Source organism: Pezoporus occidentalis, unplaced genomic scaffold, assembly GCF_034315485.1.
Source record: "Pezoporus occidentalis ecotype Australia unplaced genomic scaffold, CSIRO_AGI_Poc_V1 ctg12, whole genome shotgun sequence".
Classification (NCBI taxonomy): Eukaryota; Metazoa; Chordata; class Aves; order Psittaciformes; family Psittacidae; genus Pezoporus; species Pezoporus occidentalis.
Genome location: NW_026912994.1, coordinates 21,161 through 43,047, shown reverse-complemented (window position 1 = coordinate 43,047; position 21,887 = coordinate 21,161). Strand labels below are relative to the sequence as shown.

Here is a 21,887-nt window from a genome sequence, read left to right as displayed (position 1 = left end):
AAGCAAGAGAAAGAGAGTGAATACTGTATTTTTCCTTCTGTTAGACTAGTTACTAGTTTATTTTTTTAAAGTTAAAAAAATAAGTTGGAACTTTTAAACAAACGTGGTTCTGCACTAGCTTTGTAGCAGATCAAGATCAAGAGACTAAATGGGCAATATTCACAGTCACTGATCCTATAAAGCTTCTGGTTTGAATATTCTATTACCATCAAAGGAACACTAGTGCTGAATACAACACTTACTTAAGAATTGACAGTTCAAGGCAAATTCATATACAGATATTTGTATATTAAATTAATATACTAAATTCCCTCCCCCCCAAATAATAATTAATTATTTTACAAATAGTTACCTTGTGGTTGACGACTTGGATGATATATCTGAAGATCAAATGGCTGAGCACTTGTCTTTTGTATTACAGTGACATTTTGGCCAGTCCATTTATTGGCTTTTGCAAGTGTATTGGTCCTCCAATCTGTCCAATAAACTTCACTCCCGTACAAAGAAACGGCAAAAGGGTGAGAAAGATATTCATGACCCCTTATAATCTCTATCATGCTGGTTCCATCATATAATGCAGAATAAATGGCATCTGACCTGCAAGATAATCCCAGATTTAAGATTTCATAAAAATAAAATGAAAATCAACACAACCATTATGATATTATGCAAAATGTATAAAAACCTTACTCTTACATACTAATAAGACCAAAGAATGATTAAAGTACAATCATTAACTTCAGAAATGATTTAGTTCATCTTATTTAACTAGGAATATGAAATACTGGTTTGCTTGTATACTGTTTTTAAACTCAAATTTACCTCCATGTTGTGAAAATACAGCAGAAAAATCAGTTTCCATTCAAACAAACTTACAGAAAAAACAGAGAAATAGCTTGGGTCTTCCACGTGTAAGTGTCAGAGAGGACACATGTACAGATGCTCTCTAAGGCCAGGAGTCATGGATGATACCGCAGCTGGCAGGCAGAAGCTTCGCTGTTAAGGGGGACTTCCTACTGACCCTGGGCAAGGTGAGCAGAGCAGGCCACAGGAGTGGCAGCCTGATTCAACCAACAGTCCAAATCACCAGAAAAGTTTACGATGACAAGACAGGACTGGACCAAGAGGGCCCATTGCCACGCAGTGCTGTGGCCAGGCAGGAGACTGGTGGTGTCACCTGGACATGGTGTGAGGTCCAGGGAGGAGCTGAAATGGTCTCTTGAGACCACAGGCTGGATGTGCACTGGAAGGTGCCTGAGAAGCCTGGTCAGAGCCATAAGAGTCTGCTGCTACAGACCATGAAGAAATTATACATACTAGTAACGCAACTAAAGAAATGTACATACTGTATGTGCACCAGACTCTTTACATACATACTGTATACTCCACTTCCATACATAGCAACTTACATTCCTACACTGTAAGCATGCACTTACAGCGTAGTTCACATTTCTGTATGTAAAAATAAGGATATATAAACAGATAATCGGAATACTGTTATCACTTTACCTGGCATCTGTCCACACTATTCTTTTTTCAAAGTGATCTACAGTAAGGCCGTTCGGCCAGGCCCCGGTATCCATATCTTTGTATATGATCTTTCTTTCTGCTCCGCTCATGGAAGCGGATTCAATGCGAGGAAAATTTGCATCCCAGTCTGTCCAAAACAGGATTCTGGTGAGAGCAAAATGAAAATGAAAAGAGACACAAGAAAATATTAAAGCAAGAAGAATAAACTGAAATTATTATTTAAGACAAAAAAGTTCAGTCAAACATTTTAAATGAAAGGAATAAACAGATTAATCTGGGCAACTATATAAATTCCTTGAAGTAACAGAGTAACATGGAGGTAGTATTTCTTTATTAGTGTTAGAACAATTATTAAGTCTCAGAAAGTTTTTTAAAAACTTTAAGTTTAATAGTGTTCCTTTTTCATGCCCATTCATACACATAACAGCTTTTCTTGTCTTCTATAATTACAAACTCATCTCATTAAAAAAGAAACACAAAAAAAGGACAAAAAAAAAGACAGTGATCCACAGATGAGGAGGGGAGAAAGAAAGAAAAGTATTTTGAGGCAGCAGAGATTAAACAACAGGCCAAACTAGATATTTCCACTTAGTCTTCAGAGTGATGCAGTCAAGACCCCCAGATTTGGGTATGTAACTAGCAGATTTTATACAGATTAATCTTGCTAAGAAAACTGAAAAGACATGTTGCACGGTAGCCTGCGTTATGTACCATCTGCAACTTTTTTCTAATAAGGTAAGCTTTCACTAGTACAGCAAAGAAGTTACCTAAGTGACAGAAGCAGTGTCACCAAAAGGCCCAAAATACACTCTTTACTGCTCTTACCCTATTAAATTTTTAACTTTTTTTATTTTTTGAAGGAAAAGAATGCCTTTGATATGAAAACTTTTGACTGTTGTAAAGACTTAACTGCAGAGAGTCAGACTGCAAGAAAACTTTTGACAAGCAACACTGGCCAGAATTAGTCCTTAACATATATTATATAAGGACTCTCCATTTAGTGTCTATGAACAGTAGCACAATCTATATTTAAACAATAAGGATAAGGGTATAAAGAGGCCTTTCTACCAAATTCCAATTCTCTCTCCCTGGGTGAGGGTCTCTTCTCTCCGTGTGCACACTGTGTGTACAGACAGCCATGTGTCAGAAGCTGGAGCCAGACAACAGGTTACAGCACAGGGTGGGAGTGACCTGTGACGACAGATCACACGTTCGGGTGCATGCAAGCAGAACAACTGAAACTGCACATGTCAGCATGTGATCGCTGTCAAAGAGGAAAGCCAGGCTTAACTGGTGTGTTAAGTGTCTAAACTCAGTTACTGGAGGAATCCACATTACACGTGTATATTTCCCATTAATAGACCTTCATCCTTAATAGCCAGAGCAGTTAACAGGATGGTATCATTGGTGCTGCTCCTTTGTGCTGAGAGTTTCCACCTGTGTAGACCTATGTTTACTTATAGATGCATCTCTGTGTGTGTGGACTGAGAATACATGCTCAGCCTCACTGCAGACTGGAATGCAGCTTCAGCAACTGTATCTCCATTAGGACTGCATAAATCTGTTATCCCAACACAACCATCCACTCTGAATCATCAGTGTTTGCTCATATTTATTTGTGAGAAGATTGAGGAGCTGTTCCCATCTGAGTTCAAAAATTTTATTCTTCTCTCACTTCTAACAAAATGTAGCATGCAATTGCTTCTAGATTTTCAAAAGGCAGATTAAGATTTCAGTTTCAGGAAGAGTGGTGATCTGATTTTTTTTTTTTTCCCCTCCCAACCATTTAATTTGAGCAACTTATCTACCAAGTCTTCTGCCAACAAGATGCCTCTTTTTAAAGATCTCTATGGATAAGTAATGCACTCTGTAAATAAGCTTTCTAGCATCTGAATTGAGAAGCCAGCATACTTACTTGCTAAAGCATATAGCTCATAATTCAGAATTTAGGTCCAGAAGGGACCTCAGGTTCCAGAATCTGGGGCCGTTATCTACTTATATTTTTATGTCTAAAGCTGTGTTTCTGAAATAAATATTCAATGAAGACAGATAATAGATCATAGCAGGTTCTTGAGCAAAGCTGAATATCATAACTGCAAGCTCTTTGAAATTTATATTATTGTTGGCCAATTTTTTTTTCCCCTCTCAAAGAACAATAATTGTAAGAAGAGGATGTAGCTCCTGACCAATACGTTTTAGCCTCCCTAAGAGGATCCACCTATACACAATATTGTATAATGAGGTTTCTGTAATGAGTTTGCAATTTCATATAGCCTCAAAACACTCCTCTAACTCCAAGAATCATAACATTTTTGTAGTGAAAGACTGAATTTCAATACAGAATCAGAACTGACACGTGGCTCAGTAGGGAGTTTAGGGTTCCATGAACAGTTTCACTTCCATACCACAACTTCAGTCAATTGACTTAAATTTGAACACAAATGGTTTATATGGCTCATTTTTGCCCTGCCAAAAAAATGAGGCTAATTTTACAAGAAAGAAAAAATACCCTAAGCAAAGTTTTAACAGTGCTTTGTTTTACTGTGAAGATTTTCAAATGGAATTGTGAAATACTTTCACATATTTGATGACTGTTAAAATTATTCTTTATGCTAACACAACAAAAAATGTTTTCCTGTATTACCAAAATCAGACAATTAGTTCAAGCATACTTTTCTGAAGCACCCAGTTTTGACCTGTTTTAATTAATATCGTTTGATATTATGAAAATATTCTAATTTTTATTAGAAACATTTAATTATGACAGCACTAGATAAAATCCATATTCATGGTAGTAGGCTGAATCTACTACACTCAGTTGCTTATGATGAAAAATATTCTAGTTTATAGACTACCCCTTATGAATAGGTAGAAAAAAATACTGACAGAAGTTGGCAAGCACTGTCTTCACTTTAAAGACGGAAAACCAAACACAAAAGGTGGGATTTACCCCACTCAACTTTTAGTGTTCCAGTAACCTCTAAACTATACTTTTATAACTCCACTAAAACCAAAACCCAATCTCAGTCTCTAAATGGGATGAATCACCTTGGCAATACCTAAATCTGTCCTTTAACCGCACAGGAAAGTTAGACCTAATTACTATCATCCACATCATGATAGAGCCTTACTATCATCCAAGGCTCCTGTTACATCCACAGTAAAAAATTAAACAATCACATAGCAAGAGAAGTAATTTGCCAACAAACAGATCCCTGTATCCCCCAACTTAGCTTTTCTTGACCCTTTTCACTGGTGCAAAACAGAGTAGCAATGCACTGTATTTCACTCAAAATATTCTTTCAAGAACCATTACAAATAAGAACTATAACTCACAGGAAAAAAAAAAAGAAAAGAAAAAGAAATAAAACCGTCTCACATTTAAACCTCTATCTTTAAAATACTTTGCAACACACACCAAAATATTTTTTTTTTTATAATTACCCATATCTGGGATCCAAAGCAATAGCCCTTGGATGCTCCATAGCTCCTGCTATTAATGTTGTTCTTAAAGTGCCATCTAGTTTCGCTACTTCAATTTGGTCCAAATTACTGTCTATCCAGTATATGTTTCCTGCAATCCAGTCTACAGTGAGTCCTTCAGGTGTGGCCAGGCCATGTTGAACTACCACCTCAATGGCACTAACACCTTAAAGAAAAAAAAAAAACAAAGACGGTGGGGGTTAAGTCCTAAAGAAGTAATGTAGAGTCTGATACAGTGAACATGGATATACAAGTCTATCATACGCTCTTGGAGAGAACTGCGGATTAATCTGATGGATGATACTACTTGTTCCATGTGACTTTTTTTTTACAAATGTACAAAGAAGTACAATTCCAGTAGTGTACAAATAAACATCCACAGTAATCAAATGTTTGTTCGATGCTTTAATAAGTAAAGTTCTTAAACTTTCAATAAAGGTCAGAGATCACACACATAGTAACACAGGAAGATTTGCCTTATTACCAGTGACCTCTTTTGCAGCACTTGGAAAGTATGTGCTCATGCTTCACTTCCTAGTGACTATAGACAAATAGGCAGAACTCTTGCAGCTCTATTTCAGTTTTTTCTTAATCAGAAAAAGCGAAAACCTACAGATTGTGATGAAGCTATAAATCACAGGGAGAACCCTGTTTGGACAACATATTGTGAAAAGCTCACACAAATAGCCCTACTTAGTCACTACCTACTAACAACTGTTCCCTATCAATACTTCCTCTCGAGGCTCTCAAAATTTTTCACATAAAGGGCAAGTACATAAGCACTCTGGTAGCCCTCAGGACCTTCAGGAGGGCACAGTGCTTCTTGCAGATGCAACTCTTGACAATTCTTGACAGCTGCAAGACTGAGGGAGTAAATTTAATTTTATTTTTTTAATACAGCACAAAAATTAGTTGGGTTCTGGTACAGTGTGATTATGTTACATGGTGACAGTAACACATACAAACACCACAGCAACTAATGAAAAGTAGCAAGTCTTCGGCTGTCTTTATATACTTAACATTGTAGGATATTTCTCTCTTGGGCTGGATCTGGATCTAATACAATCTACTAAGGAGAAGAAAAAAACAGAAAAAACACCTAAAGGTATTGGAGAACATATGCATAAATGAACACATGAACTTTTCCAGAAGCAACTTAAACATGCTTATCCTGTTAGTTCATGCGGAATGGAAACACCTGAATATACACTTCAACAAAGAACATTTTCTAGAAACCCTTTGTAAATATTAGGAGATTATATCAAGTTATAGGCCATAATTATGTCACCAGGGCAAAGAACAAGTCTATCTGAATGCTATAAGATTATGAAACAAAATCTTTCACCTAGTGAGAGCAGATAAATTATCAGACATCTGGTAAACTCTTACACATTTTTAATAAGGTGAAGGCAAATTAAAAAAAAATATTGCAGTCATTAGAAAAGGAAGGAGTATCAGCCCTTTTCATTTGCCATTTTCTGCTCCCTATACACTATTCTAAGAGGAAACTTTTATACCTTTATAATGTTTATAGAGTTGTTTTCTAGCTCTATATCAAGCAGAATTTAAATATGCACCTTTTTAAAAACAGAATGTCATCACAAAATCTGTTTCTATGTATGGTAGCTCAGTTACAAATTATCAGGTCTAACAACCTGTACTTGCAGTTGTTCTTACTATTGAGAAATTAAAGATTAAATTCATACCTCCAGAGAGCTTGCCTCTGTAAATTTTGTCCTCTACCACATCTGTCCAGTACAGTAAACTCTGACTGAAATGAAAATCAAGTGCTATTGTGTTTCTTAAACCAGGAACTAAGAGGCTGTAGTCACGTTTGTGAAGATCAATTTTTCTGATCTCATGTCGAATAGAAAAAATTATGAAAGCTTCAAATGGATCTGGAAACAGAAGATTATACATTTCAAAAGAATAATAAAAAAATATATAGTTACATATAGATATAGATGACAACTGGAATAAGAACAAAACCAGAATACTTTGTCAGGACAGATGATTAAAACAATCACCTTTTGATAACGATTCTTTCAAATACATTGTCAGTCCCACAGACTTCTCACTTCTCCCTTGTAGCATTATCTTTGATCCCAGCTAAAGATGTTAAACATTAAATTCAGCAACATTGAACTCAACTATTGACCCATGCTTTGTAGCTCTACCACAAGTCCATAATTAGAGCCTTAAAAAGTCATGTTACCAAAAAGTCAAAATGTTTTCTTAAGTTTCATAAAAAAAAAAAAATCCATTAAATTGTTCATTGTTTCAAATGCCTGTTAGTTGAAACAATTTCCTAAACATAAATAATCTACTTTTAAATATAATATACCTTGTGTTTTCAATTGATGTGCTTAAAAAAAAGTCACCCCAAACTACCAAGCAAGGAAAGAAATGAACATTTTACACATTTATTGATACACCCCATCACACATACAACTACCACTAAAGTTCTCCTTCGTTACTCAATTAATGCTAGACTATTTGCATCTGTGAGTTTATATAAAATAATATCTATGAACATTCTCTGCGCAGGCCAACCATACTATAAAATTGGCTTTTTATTACAGTTCTTACATATTTTAGATTAGGAAAAGTTTTTCAAATCAGTAGCTGCAATAATAACAAAAAGAAAAACCTGATTCTGCAAACTGTGGAATCAAATAATCAACTTGGTATAACCAGTTTAATAAAGAAATTTTTTCACACAATCCTTCTATGTGGGAAAGTAGCTTTCTTTCCTTCCCTCCCTGCCTCCAGTCCCCCACTCCCACAAATACCCCTTCCCTTCGCCTTCTTTCTCCTAGAGTGAAACAGAAACTATACTGAGTTTACCTTTTTCCATAGAATAAAACTTCCATTTTATACCAAAGACCGATTATTGGCAGTTTATAGCAATAGTCAATAATGTATTGTTCTAAAATATTAAAGAGTTGCACAAAAGGATGCATATATACCTCTTTTCAGAAGGATTAATTTCATGTTCTTCTCTTGATGACCACTACACACACACAGATTAAATTATCTATGACATTTTAAATTAATCAGGTACTTCAGCAGAGCTATATTTCTGCTCTTGACATTCTTGTTCACATTCTGGCTTGGACTTTCCAAATGATACCCCTATTTGTTAAAGCAATGAATGACTTTCTGTAAAGCCAATTTTTCAAAGCTCCACAGTAGTTAAATAAATAATGATGAACAGGATTACTGATACTAGTAGCTATTTCACAAGTACCAGTTATCTGAACCTGAGAAACACTTTAATAGCACTTTCCGATTTCTGATAAAGTGGCAGTTATCATGCAGGAGATCTCAGGCTACTGACATACATTGGCAACCCCAATGCATAAGAACACACATGATGGACATTACCAGTAGTTTCTTTTAACATTTCTCAGTAATTAAAAACACAACGCAAAAAGGAAATCCAATAAATCTGTGCTATGTTGGATGGAGTTTTTCTGTTTAAAGTAGAGGAAGTCTTATTTAAGCTCTACATCAAGTAGATGTACCTACACTGCAAATTATTAAGTACACCAATGAAAAGGACTAGAGTTCAATTGGATCTTGACAAATTTAAGGTACAGGAGTTAAGAGTGTATAAGAAATGGGTAAGAAAATGCGTAGGCCAACTAATACTTTGTAAACATTTCATTTGTTTGGAAATTGTGGTTTAAGAAGTCATATGGTGTTTTTTTCACTTTCTTTCCCTTCCCATAACAATGCAAAGATTCAGACTCTTGGTTATTGTGGCTGATATCCAGTGAAGTCATAGATATGATATCACATAAAAGAATAACTGATATTGCGATAAACAAAAGACACTGCATTGCAGTACAAAATTTCTCTGGAAAGAATTCAGAAAGACAACAGAAACCAGTTTACATAGGTTCCTCTATGATAAAGCTATTTAAATGTAGCCACATGGATAGCAGCAATTATTGCCTAGCTGGTGAGTTGTGATCCAGAGTTCAGCCACCACTTTGCAATGCAGCAATCAATCACCACAGCCTGGACAAGCGCTGTCTAGAATTTTACTTATTACTGCCCAACTCTCCCTATTCTTATACGTGCAGTAAGTATCACATTCCAAGGGTAATAAGCTGCATAAAACTGAGTATATAACTGATGGGATACCAGATCTGCAGGAAATAATTTAGAAAATTAGATCAACAATGGCATGGCGCTGCAAATAAGGTCAACTAAAGGTTTGCACCTGAAAAAAATATGACATAATCCTTCCACTCCTTTCACCTAAACTTTGGTGAAGACAGTCTACAATACTGTCCTCTGTCCTGAGTACGGCTCAAAGAAGAATATGAATCAACTACAGGAATGCAAGAGGATATCATCAGGTGTTGTAAGAGGTCTAGAAAGCATGGCCTGTAAGGAAAGAATGAACAATTTGGAATTGCTTAATCTGAAAAACAATGGAATAAGATGATGAGTGCAAGCACACAAAATTCTCCAAAGACATAAAAGGCTGATGAATTGAAAACGGGAAAATCTTGTTTTCTATATAAATAACAGGTAAGCCAAGGATTAAAGGCTTAAACTGGAGCAGGAAGACTCAGAAAGACTAGTGGGGAACAGAGGGGGGAAACTTAAGGAGTGTAAAGCACTACAGCATCTCACTCCTGAGAAACTTGGAGCTCACCACTTAAAATGTCTTGAAGATCTTTGAAAACAGAAAAACAACAGCAGTATTAGCCTTTGATCTTCCTTCCACCTTATCATTCAATGACTCTGTAAAATGAGCTATATTAAAGCTATATTTAGAATTTTCAGACTGAATTGAAACAGTTTTAACATTATGCTTCAATCACCCTATAAAAGAAAATAAAGTATCAAATGGCTGTAAGAAAAACTGAGATACTGTAGTCTCACTTTTCTTACTTTCCAGCACATATGAATGTCACTGTGGGTTGTTTGTTTTTTTTTTCCCCCTTAGATTCCAAATGCTGGTCATCTCTATTTGCTTAAACTTAAAGTTTGTTTCAATTTTGTTTCCTCCACCAGGTTACTAACTCTGTCTTAAACAATTTTTTTCATTTCTGTAACTCATTGAGAATGAACTTTTTGAATTACTGTAGATGTCCATAAGAAAACAAATCAGACTGGTTGAAAGCCACTAAGAGTAAGGAAAAAGCAATATCATAAGATAAGAACTTTAACAGCAATGAATTGAAGTTCAAATATGCAGAACTGCAGCGATATACCAGTAAAGGAGGACTTGATAGTCTACTATCTGAACAACATATGTTCCTGATCTCATACTGTATTAGTAACTATTTACATATGATAGTAACAATTATGGAGGCACAAAGACTCAATTTAGAGATCATTCTGGAAATTACAACAACAGTCATTCCAGCCTGATGAATGTAAATCACATTCTTAATGAATTAAAAAATAGCTCTAAGGCACTTGTGATTCACCAGCATTTGCTAAAAAGCTCTTTAGAAGAACATCCATGATATAAACATAAATTTTAATTACTGATTTTTTTGCAGAAGAAAAATATTTTTCTTGCATCCAATAGATGTTTTGGCAATAAGTAATTTACGGCCTTCATTACTACTGTAATGAAGCTCTAAAATGTTGTATAAAGTAGCTCATTGTCAAGGCAGATTGATTAGAATTTGCCTTTTCTGAAATAAGGACCATTAAGTTGGCTGCAAACTACTAAATCTCAGGTGACTAGCAACAGGAAACTTTGGCGTTTATTTCTAGCTTTCACATAATCATAGAATCATAGAATAGTTAGGGTTGGAAAGGACCTTAGGATCATCTAGTTCCAACCCCCCTGAAATGAGCAGGGACACATCACACTAAACCATGTCACCCAAGGCTCTGTCCATCCTTACTGATGTCCAAAAACAAGAACCAGAACGTCACAGGTGAAAAACCAGGTTAAACTGTGAATGCTAACAGGGAGAGGATAATTGACTGTATGTGTGTGCATGAATGTTTAAAATTAAACTTCTGAACCCTCAAGTAACACTGATCAATACCACGATGTCACAGGCGGATCCACTTCTTCAAAATACATAGTGAATCCACCATACTATACATACATATACACACACTTATGTATATATATCCCCTGTATATTAAATCTACATGAAAAATTATAAAACTCAAACAACTTAGGAATTATGTGATATTGACATTCTTAGAAAGGCTTATATTGCAATACCACTTCATCCTGCATGAAGAATAGGGCCAGCTTTAATGAGTTCTTCATATTGCTGTCATCCGTGCATTTGGACAATTCAAACCTATATTTCTTTCAAAACTGAAATAAACTCTCACTAAAGGGACATAACAGCTATTAACATCTAGAATATTAAAAATACATTAAATTTCAACTCACCAGTACTAACACAGTTTTCTCCATCCTTACTGAGCTTCCAGCCTTCATAACAGGAGCACTTGACAGTATTTTTATGCTGTTCACATACTTGACTACACTTAAGGTGCCTGGTACAGTAATCCATGATCTCACAAGTTTTGTTGTCTATACTAAGACTGAATCCTGCAGGGCAGGAGCATGCAATTCTTCCTCCGGGAATCACAGAACATTGATGGCTACATCCCCCATTGTTAAGTGAACATTCATCTGAAATAACATGGAAAAAATTTCCCAAACATTAAAAGCTGCAAGGCTGACAGGCACCTAAGTAGCAGAAAATTAATTTTACATTTGTTAAACAGCTTTCTAGATTCAATTTTTTATATTATCTAATTTATAAGTATTGGCATGGTAGCTTTACTGCATTACAATCTACATTATATTCATATAATCTACATTATATGTATTGGCATAGTAGCTTTACTGCAACTTTCCAAGCTTGTAGCATGGCGGATGTACAATATACATATATTTTCAGGCTTGCATGCATATTATTTTATTCAGTAATAATTAAAGAGTGTCCATACAGAGTCAGTTCAAAGGCCATTACAGCACAACCATCTTCAATGGTGATCAAAACCTGATGCCCAGAGAAACAAGTGTACTTTCACAAATACTTCCCTACCTCCAGCGACTTGAGCTTTCAGGTAGAAGGCTTCAACTCTTAGTCCTACATATCCATATCACAAGCAACTTGTCAAAGAAATATTACAAATAAGAAGTAAAAATCAGGATTTCTTTCTCCTCATTTTCCAGTAAGATCAACTTCAGAATACTACTGCTGCAATCTCTGTCAGCACTCTCACACTATATTCTGCAGGTATTTGATGATTTACAAAGCTCTGCTAAGCAAATTGGAGTTGATTTAGGAAAACCTTAAAACACCTGAATTAAAAGCATGAAAATTGTGTCTGTGAGAAAGTCTGAGAGTTTTGAAGCAAAGAAAAAAAAAACAACCAACCTATAGAACTATTCCTTACCTCATAGTACTACTGGTGTTCAGGGTATCAATGGGAAGACCAAACTGACCTACTGCAGCTGGAAACCAGGCTTTTGGGGTGTTTTTTTCCTTTTTTTTTTGGTACCTTTTAATTATTTTGTTTGATTTTAAGAAGTTCCTAAAAGCCTTGCTCACTTATGGCAAGATGTATAAAATGCAGCAGATTCCTACAGACAAAATATTTCCTTGCCATTTAAAAAAAAAACATGAAAAACAACAAAACAAACAAACAAACCAAAACAAAATAAAAAATATACCAATAAGAATAATAAAGCCTTCTTCTAGCAGTCCTTTGTTCAAATTTCATGTTTGGTCTTTTGTGGCTTTTTTTCTCATAAAGGATTCAAGTTCCTTTGTGTGCCTAATGGCAAATGTGTTGTTCAACACCCCAACATCCCATCTTTCAGTTTATGGTTAGGTATGTTTTAAAGCTAGCTAATTAAAAATCACTGAAATATCTGTTGACTAATAACACACCATCTAAAAGTTGAAACTATTACAATCCAAGCTTGGCCCTACATAGTAGCCGATAGGATAAAAGTGTCATAATGGCCTGCTACTAGTAGGAGCATAATTGTCCAATCACAGAAACAGCAGAGAAATAATATAAATTATCTTACATTGTAATTTTTTTCACCTGGAGTCTAGACAGCATGAGATTCGTATGTAGCTCTCAGAGGATTTAGGTCTACAACATAATATATTCCAGAGGAGCACTGAATTTCAGGTCCTCTCCTGCAGCACCATCTGCAAGACTGACCAGCAGAACAGGACAGTGCGAAGATCTCTCTGACATACCCTGCAACTGCTGTTGCCCAGCTGGTGAACTCTGCCTCCTGTGCTAAGCAACTGTCCTTAGTCCAGTGCAGGATCTCCTAGGAATGACAGACCCTAGAGGGTAAAAATGTTTGTAAATATCTCCAAATGCTTTGCAACAGAATGCTGGAGCTTGGAAAACATCTTATGCAAAGCAAGGTCAGTGGCAAGGGGCAAACTGATATAATAATAAAATAATAATTATAAAATCACCAAAATTTTTCCTAAAGCTGGGTAATGTTCAAGGATCACTTCCCCAAGCTCAGGAGTGGTGCATCCCAACATAGAGGAAGTCAGGCAAAAAGACCAGGCGGCTTGCATGGATGAAGAAGAAGCTCCTGGACAAACTCAGACACAGAAAGGAAGCCTAAAGAGGGTGGAAGCAAGGACAGGCAGCCTGGGAGGAATAAAAAGAAACTGTCCAAGCACCCAGGGATCAGGTCAGCAAATCTAAAGCCCTCATAGAATTAAAGCTGACCAGAGATGTCAAGGGCAACAAGAAAAGCTTCCATAGGTGTACCAGTGATAGAATGAAAACTAAGGAAAATGTGGGCCCTCTCCAGAAGGAAATGGGAGACCTGGTTACTTGGGATATGGAGAATGCTAAGGTATTCAATGACTTTTTTTGCATCAGTCTTCACTGTCAAGAGCTCCAACCACACTGTTCAAGCCACAGAAGGCAAAGTCAGGGACTAGGAGAATGAAGAACTGCTCACTAAGCTGAAGGTACACAAGTCCATGGGACCTGATGAGATGTATCTGTGGGATGAGAAAACTGGCAGATGAAGGGGCTAAGCTACTGGCTATCATATTTGAGAGGTTGTTGCAGTCTGACGAAGTTCTCACTAACTGGAAAAGGGGAAAATAAACCCCATTTTTAAAAGGGGGAAAAAGGAAGACCTAAGGAATTACAGGCTGATCTCACCTCAGTGCTCAGCAAGACTGTGGAGCAGAACACTATCCTAAGGCACATGGAAAATAAGGAGGTGATAGGTGACAGCCAACACAGCTTCACTAAGGGTGAATTGTGCCTGACAAATCTGGTGACCTTCTATGCTGGGGTTATAGCACTGACATCCACCAAACCACAGCACTGGTGGATCAGGAAAGAGCAGCTGATGTCATCTACCTGGACTTGTGCAAAATATTGGACACTGTCCAGCATCACATCCTTGTCTAAAAAGGAGAATCATGGAATTGATGGATGGACCACTCAGTGGATAAGGAATTGCTGGATGGTTATGCTGAACAGCTGTGGTCAATAGCTCAATGTTCAAGTGAAGACCTGTGACGAGTGACATTCCTCGGGGGTCAGTATTGGGATTAGCGTCATTTAACATCTTTTTCAGTGACAGGGACAGTGGGACCCAGTGAACCCTCAGCAAGCTTTCTGATGGCACCAGCTCATGTGGTGCATTTGACACACTGGAGAGACTGGATGCCACCCAGAGGGACCTTGACACTTTTGAGAAGTGGGCCTGTGCAAACCTCAGGAAGTTCAACAAGGCCAAGTGTAAGGTCCTGCATGTGGGTCAGGGCAGTCCTAAGCACAGATACAGGGTGGGCAGGGAACAGACGGAGAGCAGCCCTAAGGAGGAACACCTCTGGGTATTGAATGAAGAGAAACTGAACATGAGCCAGCAGCGCTCTGCAGGCACACAGCCCAGAAAACCAGCTGTATACTGAGCTGAACCAAAAGGAGACCTTAAGCTTTTGTAGTTGGAGAGAGCTGCAGATTAGCTTATCCTTTCATATATAGCAGAGCCTTTTAAATTGTTTTTCTCTAGGAGTATTTTAAGGGGTTAGGAAATTAAGGAATTACCTAAGAATTATGTTTTCCCTTATTTGAAGAAAACTAATACTTCAAGCACAAACCCACTATGATTGAAGTAAAAAAATCATCCTATGAGCTACTATAATAAAATTTCAGTAAGATAAACATGAGATCTGTTTTTTAGGTAAAAAGTATTATGACAAACAATAATAGCAATAAAACAAGAATAATCAAGAAAATGTGTCTAAAAGAAATACCACAAAGGTCGCCTTCATCAGATCCATCAGGACAATCTCTTCTCCCATTGCAGAGCTTCTCAGGCTGTAGGCAGATGGAGGTATCATTAGCACAAGGGTATTTTGGTGGTCCACACATATAGCCCTCGCAATTATCCTCATCAGACTGATCCTCACAATCAATATCGCCATCACATAGCCACGCTTTGCTAATGCATCTCCCTTGGAGAAAAGAGACAATAAACACAGGAAATTAGACTGGAAGCAAACTTTAGAAAAAAAAAAAAAAAACAACCTCAGTAGCATTACAACAGATATTTGGTTTTATTATGCTTGCTATTAATAGTACTTTCGTCTTAGATGAAAAAAGTCAACTTTTACGTATACTCTGAAGCACCATCCAGATCAATGTTGACAGTAATTTTCCAAACAACATCAATCCTAGCTATTCTATGCTGAACAGAACTGCATACAGGCAGGACACAGCTTCATAATCTGTTATATATTACAAATTATAATAAAAAGCTTTACTTTTTTTTCTTTTTAATTCTGCTTTTTTTCATCTCTCTTCTTTTATCTTCTAGTCCAAGAGCCTGCCATAGGAGCTACGTTTCAATGTAAATCTATTAGCACAGGTTTCAGAAACAAAATCTTTCCAGAAACGATATACAATACATTCCCAGATTATGACAGGTAAATGATCATCTTTTAGACAAATTAATTACAGCAGATGAAACTTCCTACATGATTTCAGTTTTAGCAAATCAGGGTTCAGATCCTTTCTTTCACTCCTCCAAAGGTGGAGGGAGGGAGAACTTTTCTGCTGATCATCAATGTCTAGAGGCAGCCTCTTAATTAGGAAAGGAGGAGTTATCTTTAAAAAAATACAGGTATTAGATTAGCATCACCCAAAACAGGAATTTTATTAGGTGAAAAATAACTGAGATTAAGAATGCTACCACTTCCAGGTGTGCATCTGTGAGTGCTCTCTCTCGTTCCAAACTGATTTCCAGGTCTCAAGCATAAACTTGTTACTTGCTAGCTACAACCAGTATGGGCTAGTTGTAAATTTTGATAACACCTAGACTGAAGTGGAATGTACTTTATTCTTTGAGTAATAAAGAGACAACAGGAAGAACCACAGGTTAGGAAGCTTGGGCTGTGCTCCTGCCTATAAACTAGGTAGAGAAAAATCAGTCCAGAATGGGAAAGAAGATCCTGGAAATGTCTAGATCCATTGACGACAATGCTGGTGGATGCCCAGGGACTGACCAATGATGCCCGAGCCTGATAACTGCAAACCTTTGCACAGCATGAAATGACACACCTTTCAGGCCCCTCTTCCCAGTTTAGCAACAATCCTCCAAATAGGAAGCCGAGACTGATCATAACTTTGTGGGGGGAGCAAGCAAGTCATTGTGTGAAATAATCAATTGGAACAAAACGCTGTTTGCTCTTTAATGCACGTCAGTGTCACGTCTGCTACAGGCAGCCTTTTACTTCTGTACTATGACGATATAAAACCACCTCAAAAGGGATTCTTTATTGCGTTCCACACAGTGTAGCAAATGTCCCTAACTGTAACTCTACTATCTGCCATAATACAGTAGCAGATTTCAGTTTTCTTTAAAGGAAATATTTGCTTGAGAGTAAAATAATGCTTTTCATTTTATATTTTAGTCATCTTTTAATGGGAAGGGTGCTAATGTCATCAAAGAGTGACAACAGGGCAAAATATAGCAAAACAAGAACAATGAAAAATTTATGTTTCTGCAGCACTCACAAAGCATATGTGAGACTGTTTTCACTTTCAATGAAGAAAAAGAAGGAGTGAAAATTTAGGATCAAACTACAGTGAGTGTGGTTTCAAGCAACAGAACACCATTTTTCCAGTGCAATCACCTGGAAAACTTAAAAAGTGTCAATTAGAATGAAAATAAAAGGTGTCAATTAGAATGAAAAGCTTTCACCATCTTTTACAGTGGCCAAAGTCCCAAATACCCTACAATGAAAAAAACAGAATTGCACAGACACAAGAAAACAAAGTTGCATGCATGATATGTTTGTGTTTTATCATTACTTGGAATCACAAGCGTTTAAAAAAAAGTGCCCATATTCTTTATTATCTTGAGATGATCATTGATTTTTATACATTATTATAACACAGCAGTAGAATGAAAGCTAATGGAAAATACCATCATCAAGCAAACTAACCAGATCCCAAAGTAAACTGACATTGCTTCCAGTACAGCTCCAAATCTGTTTTTTAACCTTTTATACATACAAATATTTACAGAGCAGATCAGTTTTACTGCCTTCCTCTTACTTTAATGAAGATATGTTTTATAATGAAAGATTAATCTTCTACTACAATAGCTATGACATGTTCTTAAGTAGAATATATATTCAAAGAAATAATCTTTGCCAAAATTATAAGAGATGGACTTAATGAAGTATTATGACCGTCTTGAAATAATTCCTTACTACTCACTTAAGCATTTTCGCTTTACTGACTGTTACTGAAATTTACATTTTTGGTTTCCAGGAACATTTCTAGTAAAATTCCACCATATATTAACTGTCTCAATGGATCTATCTATTCTTTTCCATGGCTTTTTCGTGTAACAGAAAAATATACATAAAGTAATGAATCAAAATTTCTGAAGCAAGTAGTATGTGGGAAAGCCAGATCAAAATGCTTTTCCAACATTTTTTATTTCCTACAAATATTAGTAAGTATGACAGAACTAACTTTTTATATACTGTTCATTCTTTGTTGGGATACTGAGCCCAGGAAGTTTTTCAACTGATTATATATTTTACTGTAGGAAAACTGCTTTGATGGAGCGTTATTGCATTCAGCTTCATCTTACTGTTAATTCTTGCTTCCTACATCTGTAATGCCTTCCTAACTTACAGAATGGACTCAAGCTCATTTCCATCAAAATGAACGTTCTGACACATTTAACTAAATGTCATGATGATAAATTGATGATCTTGCTTGTCCTGTAGAACACGCCTGAGACTTAGATTGAACTACATTCTTTCAAGAAGATGGTAATTTCTGTGTTTTAAAAGCTATTAGTAGACAGCAGATGTTTATGCATGTCTCCTGGATGAGACAGAATTAAAAAACTCAAGGCCTAAACAAAACAGCTGTTGCCACAGAAAACAAAAGAACTATGAAATGAGAATAAAACCAGCACTGGAGCAACATGCACAATTTTCTAGTTTACTTGCTATGGTGTTTTCTTTTTATTTAAATTTTTAGTGTCAACTAAATCCACTTCTCAAGTGAGAAATTTCATCATTTTGAACAACCACTATGTCCAAAAGGGTTATGAAAGTACTTGTACAAGATATACAGCTCTAAAGATCTAATGGTGAGAGAGGAGACAGAGCAGGCAGGGAACAAGTGGAAGCAACACAACGGGGTAAAGACACCTTATGAGCAATACTCTTTCCACTCTTTGAACTCCTCCATGGATCCCGTTCTGATATTCTTACTAAATCTTCTCCTCCTTAACAACTCCTCTCATGCCATATCTCTCCACAGTAACCCTTTCCTCCTCATGAGCACCGACAATCTGTAGGGCAGCCCTACCAATTTTTTCATCAACTTCTTTTCAGTATTGACTTCTTTCCATTCTTCTCTATTTGTCGCATACTTGACTCTTACACTTCCATCCATCCAGTACAATTGCTATTGCTCTCCTCTTCCAGTATCACTGTGATGACCACCCACCCCTTCACTTCCACTCTATATATTTTCCTTATGTTCCACACCAAAGAAATCCTACTTCTTCCCTCATCTTCCCTGCCCCCACTCCAGTATGTTATTAACATATGAGAACATGTGAGGAAAAAAAGGGTAAAATAATAGCCCACAGGGTAGCAATAAAAATGCTAAGATACAAAATTAACTGTTTCTTAAAATAAAAAGCAGCAAGTATGACAAATACACATTACAGTTGAGATCAACTGCTTACTAAACTAAAGTATATATGGCTCTTGCATTTTTAAAAAAAAGTACCTGATTATGATCATTAGAGTAATTAGATACTTTCCAGTAATACAAACTTTAAAATGATAGATTTATGTAGTGCATAAAACTGAGCCTATATTTTTTGGAGGACAGAATCAGAATTTAAAATAGGAAGCTAGCTCTTCTCCTAATCTAATTATGTCTAGTCTAATGTAAAAGAATACTAATCTAATTTAAAAGTAGAAAATAACTGGCTAGAAGCAGCCCAACAGTAGTCAATCTCAATCAGGTATTTATTGCATCTCAGATACTACTGCTGTGCAAACTCTACTGTATTTTTCATCACACTTCACCACAAACAACCATGTAATGTTCTTGAAAAAATTAGAAACGTCACTCTGAAATCTGTTCACTCAAGCGCCCTGCAGCATTTTGGCTGACTTTGGACATCACAGCTCAAGACCTGCACAGGTCGGAAAGTTCCAGTGAGACCAACAAAAATACTAAAGGTATAAAAAATCTGAAGTAAAACCAGAAGATATGCAAGGGGAAAAAAAAGTATTTGTTTATTCAATAAATAATGTGGTTAAGAAGACACATGACAGACAGCTTTCATATTCAAAAGACTTTTATACTGGTGAAAAGATGAAGAGACAATCAACTAAAATTGCAGTAAAGATTCAGATGACGTATTAGGAAAAAATGTTCAGCTATTAGAGGCACGTTACAAGAAGACTATATGTATAAGTTATAAAATATCCACTGTTGGATATTCTAAAGTGTGTATCAGAAAAGAGGCTAGATATGATGGGTTTTCAAGACCACCATTACTCTAAAGCAGATAAATCTTAAAGGCTGACAAATGCTGAAATTGCAATATGACATTCATGCCTGTGGCATTGTGACAGATTAACCACAGCCAACAAAAACTACAGTAAGAAAAGACCCCACAGCTACTATTTACACCTATAAACCTAAAAAGAAGTAAGCAAAAAAGTGGGCAGTAACATTTCACTATTGCTGTTCTCACCGTCACGGCCCTCAAAACGTATTGGCTCTTCTCCCTCCCCACCCATACACACATTCCCACCCAGACCCATCATATTCTTTATTAGGAAACCAGATGACACCACCAAGCATTCTCTAATAGAAGAATTAGCCATTTTCTCGTCGTATGAGCAATTCTCGTAAGTGCGGAAGCCAGACGGTATTATTTCTTTAAATAATCCACAGAGAAAATTATGTGTATTCTGAAACCTGAAAGAATCATGACAGAAACTATTTCTCAGAAACCCATTACTCCTTTATTCTACTATATGAATACTACCGAAAAGTAGCTAAACAAGAATTTGCTTTTGCTGTTTCCTCTTCCAGTGCATTGCTAACATGCCTGCCCCAGAAGAGTGATTTTGCTCCTTCCCAGACTGATGGAAGAAAAATAGTGAAAGAAAAAAAAAAAAAGTATTAAACTATTACTATTGATTTCTAAAGTGATGCTTTCACACAACCAATAAGCTTAATTTCATCTTCCTCTCAATCAAAGTCATATACCATTGAATTTAGCAAAAGCTTGATGACAATTTATTACTGTATTTATATGTGGCAGCCAGAGAAGTCACATTTAATGCTTCTTCCTGTAAAATAACTGAGGTATTGCTGTCCTTGTGCACAACTAAACATAGGTAGGTGTATAACGAGGCAATGCAAGTTTGAGACCTTTTCCCCATTTACGTACCAGGAAAGAGAAAGTACCAGGGAAAAAGTGTTATTTCCTGTGTCAGGGTTCCTATTAGCCTATTTCAGGAAAACAGACCTATTAAAAGTTAATAATCTTTTTACTTATTGAAGCTGCTTCATTTAACAGCTTCTTGTTCTATACATCTTTATGGAAACTGTAAGAACACAAAAGGAAACATTTTCTTTAGACAAGATTCAGTATTCCATATTTATTTAACCATACATTACGATTTCTAGGATTTAAAAATCCAAGTAGCACCAAACCTCCAAGCATTTCTAAGACTTTCTAAAATAATTCACATATTAAAAATGAATTCTGTTCACACTGTAGATCTGAATAAAGCATCTTACATCCATATTCACATGCACTTTTGGACAGAGCTCACATAACCAGCCTGCAACATCTATCATGCTTAACTGTAATACAGGCATTAAAATGGGTTCTTCTCTCCTGTAATAATTATAGTTGCCTAATGGCAACAATAGTACTGCTTATTATATTTTGAATTAAATTTTGCTTTGAAAGTTGTTTCACCCCTAATACTTCATTAAGCTTTGAAATAAATTATTAAAAGATTAACACATTGCTGACATGCATTAATTTCTTCCTAACTGCACTGCCCCTTCAGAAAATGTTCCATCAAAGCATTACTTTGCAAAATATCCTCATGTAAAGACTGTCACATTCTTTTGACAAGTTTTAATGCAGTACACTTAGCAAAATTTTATTTTAAACATAGACTATGTATTTTTCTTTCAACATGAAAGTTCTCATTTCCAGCGCTGCAGTTCTAATTCTTTGAAGTCTTCTAGCTAATTACTTTATACCATTTAAATCAACTTATTTCTAGGGCCAAAGTTGCAAAATAGAAGAAAATACCTGGACTTTTAAGTAC

General features: G+C 36.2%; 1 protein-coding gene across 1 annotated transcript in view; it reads right to left on the bottom strand.

The window, feature by feature from the left end:
- LOC134156941 (low-density lipoprotein receptor-related protein 1B) overlaps positions 1–21,887 on the bottom strand; it is a gene marked incomplete at its 5' end in the record, with an annotated part of 264,744 nt that overhangs the window by 227,385 nt on the left and 15,472 nt on the right. The window contains 6 exons of the mRNA XM_062605389.1: positions 353–597; positions 1,510–1,674; positions 4,975–5,179; positions 6,720–6,911; positions 11,405–11,650; positions 15,291–15,491. Coding sequence (XP_062461373.1) covers positions 353–597; positions 1,510–1,674; positions 4,975–5,179; positions 6,720–6,911; positions 11,405–11,650; positions 15,291–15,491 — 1,254 coding nt within the window. The remainder of the gene's footprint in view (positions 1–352; positions 598–1,509; positions 1,675–4,974; positions 5,180–6,719; positions 6,912–11,404; positions 11,651–15,290; positions 15,492–21,887) is intronic.